Raw genomic sequence first — 4,363 nt, forward strand, 5'->3', positions numbered from 1 at the left:
GCCTGAAATCAAAGTGCAAATATTGCAAAGAAGCTGTTGATTTTTATCATGGCCCAGCCAACTCTGCGTTTTTCCTACATTTGATTTTTTTTCACTGACTCCATTTCGTATCTTAGATCACAATACTATTTTGCGCATGCAAATTTTTTTATGTTGTTTTTGTTTTTTTTTGTTTTCTACGTTTTTTTTTTTATATTTTCATTTCGTACCTAATCAAATGCAAATACGCCCACAAATTCTGTCGTGTCAGTGAAGTGTGTGTGTGCAAAAAGGTCTCTGTTTTTTTGGGTTGTTATTTGATTTGAAAGTAATACAAACTTACGCCTTAAATCCCTCGGATCGGAATTGTTGCTGCGCGGACTTTCACCCTTTTCACCGTTGTCGTAATCGTTTGATCCCTCCATCGATTCGTGGGAAGTGCAAGTGGGGCTTGCCGAGTCTGTGCGAAATGAATCGTTGCCATTGAAGAGATTCTGTTGTGAAAGAATTGAGAAAGCGATTGGTAGGTAAAGATAAGCGTGTTTTAGAAATGCAAAATGTAAATTTTTCTAAGAACAAAAAGAGGAAAACATGTCGCTTTAAAGTAAAAATTTTACATAATTTTTTCAAATTTTAAAACTGGACACGAACTTTACTGTAATTTATCACCTGAACATGTTTCTGTGGTAATTTAAAAGCCTAGCATAATTTTGTTTTTTATTATAAATTTTTAGAAATGCTTATTGGCTATTTAAAACCTGTAAATAAATATTTTTTCGATCAAAAACTGTTTGATCCTTTAAATATTGGATATAAAATTTTGTTCTTTTAAAAATTGGACATATTTTTTGTTAATTTAATTTTATGGTAAGTAAAAACCCAGAAATTAAAAATTATACATACATTTTGCAAATTTAACAACTGCACATAAATTTTTGGTAATTTAAAACTGTACGGGAGTTTCGAAAAATTAAAAATCTATACATACATATAATAAAATTGTAACAGGCTGATGTCTGTACATTATAAATATTAAAAAAAAAATTATATAGAGGGTCCGTTTTATGAGCACTAGAAGCCAAATCCAAAATTTTTCGAATTTTCTTCTATCTGTCTCTTTTCTGTATGCGCATAACTCGAAAACTAAAGCATGGAATTGAATGCAGTTATCACCGAAGTATTGCTGGAGGTCTAACTTTAAATATAGAAAGAAAAATGTTAGAGAGTTGCCACCTGTTTGAAAATTCCCGTTTAAGTAAATTGATAAGAAAAAATAATTATTGCAATATTGTTGTCTAAAGAAAGCGGTTTAAGCGGGCTTAAAGCCGAAAGTATTTTTGTTGTGGGTTGCCAGCTGTTTGAAAATTTTAATTTAGTTTAATTGATAAAATAAATTGAATGTTGCAATATGGGTATCAAACTGAATAGATTTAGGAAAGTTTACTGCGGAAAATACTTTTCAAGGAGGATTGCCACCTTTTTGAAAAATTGTATTCAATTAACTTGATAAAATAAATGAAATGTTACAATACGGGTATCAAACAGCACAAAAATACTTTTAAGGCGCAGTAAAGTACGCCGGGTATTTGCTAGCTTGAAATACAATTTTTTAGTAATTTAAAACTAGACTTGAGTTTTAGTCAATTCTAAAATGGACATATATTTTTTTCAATCAAAAATTAGATATACATAGCAGTTTGGTCATTTAAATATTGGACATAGAATTTGCTCGTTAAAAAACTGGACATATGTACACATATTTTTGGCAATTAAGAATCTGAAGACTTATTTTTAATAAACTAAAATCTGGACATATTTTTTAATGTTTAAAACTGGACATATTTTTTGGTCATTTAAAAACTGGGCACAAATTTTTAGTAACTTAAAATTTGAGCCACAGTTAAAAGTGTATATATATTTTTATAATAAAAAACTGGACATCTTTTTTCAGTGTTTGAAAAACTGGACATAAACTTTTGGTAATATAGAAACTGTTCATAAATTTTTGCTTGTTTAAAAATTGGACATAAATATTAGTAATTTAAAAGCTCGACATAATTTTTTTTGGTTTTTTTTTTTAACCGAAAAGAGATTTGCGCTCACTTAAAACTGGACATACATTTTTGATAATTTAAAGTTGGGACATTGTGTTTTGTACAGTTAAAAGATGGTCATACATTTTGTGTACTTTAAAAACTGGATATATTTTTGTAATGTTTAAATCCCTGAAAATAAACTTTCGGTAATACAGAAAATGTTCATAAATATTTCCTTATCAAAAATTGAATTTAAATATTTGGCCACTTAAAAGCTGGACATAATTTGCTGCTTTTCAAAAAACCGGAAAGAGATTTATCGTAATTTAAAGCTGGACATCTATTTTTGGTCGTTTAAAGTCTGAACATATATTTTATATATATATATATTTTTTAATCATGAACCAAAAAGTTAATATTGTAAACAGAAAACATTTCTTATAAACATAGCTCCAACTTCAAGCTGACTATGTAAACGCTGTCGGTCCTTGCTCTTCAGAGTATATCCGTTTAAACTCTTTCAGTGGTGGTTGAAGTTTTGGGTAATTATTTTGATGTCCTTGTTCCTAGACTTGGTACTTTCTAGGGCTGGCTTGAAAATGCTGCTTCCTATTCCAATGCGCCTCCCTCAGGGGGATTCCGCATTTGTGGGATTACGGGTATGCCAACCGGGGTACTAATCAACGGCCTCCGGTGGAGTCGAGGCTCAACTAGCATTAGTTTCGGCTTCGAGGTCTGACCAGAGACTTAATTATTCTGGTACCACGGGGAGAATTATTATATTTACACTGGCCTGTTATTGGGTACGGCCCTTCGGGGAATATTCGTGGTGGCTGTGGTTTAAAACCCAAATGTGGGTAGAACCGGCCTTAGTTGGTTCGATGTCGAGCTACTTTAAAAGCGGGTGTCGGACCCAAAGTACGACAGAGGCTTTAGCTAGGCTTCGAGCCCTACCAAGGTTGTTAGTTTGTCCGCCCCATACTGCTATTTAATACCGACAGAGTGGTTACATTACGTGGAGCCGATCAACGTATTGATCCGCTGTGCTTTTGATCGCCGTGGGGTAAGGCAGCGAAAGACGCTATCTTAATTCGACAAATTTTGTCGGCAATCACCGATTCAGAATTTCAGGGTAAGTAATTCAGTCTTTATTAGCCAAGGGTTAGATAAGCCTAACGAAGGACGAAGGTTATTCAGGTTGTAGAGAGGGAAAAGTAGAGATGTGTTCGTTTCGGAAGCTTTTTCCACTTCTAATTCTACGTCTACGTGCTCACCTACTGGCTCTTTCGAAGAAATTTTAGTTCAGTATATTAACCACAATATTTGCCAAACATCCCTCAGCCGTGTATAACCGGTCCAGGATCATCCCAATGTAGCTCGACTAGTATCTATTAATGTAGAATCATTCTACTAGGGATCAGACCTTTGCCACGCTTTATAGGCAAATGCTGTTCCAACATCCACATGGAGGACCTGCTAGTAATCTACGAAATCTGTACTTCTACCCCTCAAGCTGTATGCTCTCCATCCGCCAGTCGCCCCAAAGTGGATGACCGGATAACGGACAGGGTTGTGAATATCTACCTAACCTAATCTTAATAGCTCAAACATAATTTACTGCCCGAGATCTTCTCTCTACTTCCTTCGTAATATTTAGCAGTAAAGACTCCAAGAAGATCGGCTTACCGGCTATTCAAAACTTTTTCATCTTAAACTTTACTTTTGGAAGTCATTACATAGAGGGACCCATGATTTAGAGGGCGCTTGTCCTCCTAGCTGCTAACAAGTGGAACGATCTTCTAAGGCAGTATTTTATACAAATTTAGAATTTTTCATAGAGACCCGAAAAGTTATTGCTGCTCGGCGATCTTCCGCAGATTGCCGACTATTACCCAAGATAAATATCTAACGGAATTGTCGCTACAAAGAGCTTTACTTCGTTTAAGCCCTTCGGAGTCGATTTTTGAAAAAATAAAAATAAAAAATTTGAAGAAAACAAAGGGCTTATAAAGTTGGAAAAGTCGAATCTCGAAAAAAAATTTCATATGTACAAATTTTGTGTGTAACGCAAAAGTAATTTTCAACATCAACTCACCTGATCCAGTGATATGCCAATATATTTGGGTGGTGAAAACGCTGAATGCTGCAATTGAAAATTCGATAGCACCGATGGTTTACCCAGTCCGCGATCGCTGGCAAAGTAACTCGCCGGGCCGCCATTTGCGGCCAGCATGCCATGATTGAGCGTTTGTAGAAGATGTGGATGGAAGCTGTGCAGCAGGTGTGTGCCATAACTGCCGACAAGTGACATATTGTGTAGATCTTTGGCGTCTGGTAACTGAAAAAAA

General features: G+C 34.9%; 1 protein-coding gene across 1 annotated transcript; it reads right to left on the reverse strand.

Moving 5' to 3' along the window:
- Window positions 1-322: 322 nt before the first annotated feature.
- On the reverse strand, window positions 323-4,347 carry LOC118739915 (protein Teyrha-meyrha-like; the record flags this gene model as incomplete). The annotated part of the gene is given in 2 exon segments (XM_036471414.1): window positions 323-473; window positions 4,111-4,347. Coding segments are annotated over 2 exon segments (367 nt in total), but the record flags the coding sequence as incomplete, so codon positions are not given.
- Window positions 4,348-4,363: the final 16 nt, after the last annotated feature.

This window comes from Rhagoletis pomonella, unplaced genomic scaffold, assembly GCF_013731165.1.
Source record: "Rhagoletis pomonella isolate Grant_MI unplaced genomic scaffold, Rhpom_1.0 Rhpom_scaffold_00005, whole genome shotgun sequence".
Classification (NCBI taxonomy): Eukaryota; Metazoa; Arthropoda; class Insecta; order Diptera; family Tephritidae; genus Rhagoletis; species Rhagoletis pomonella.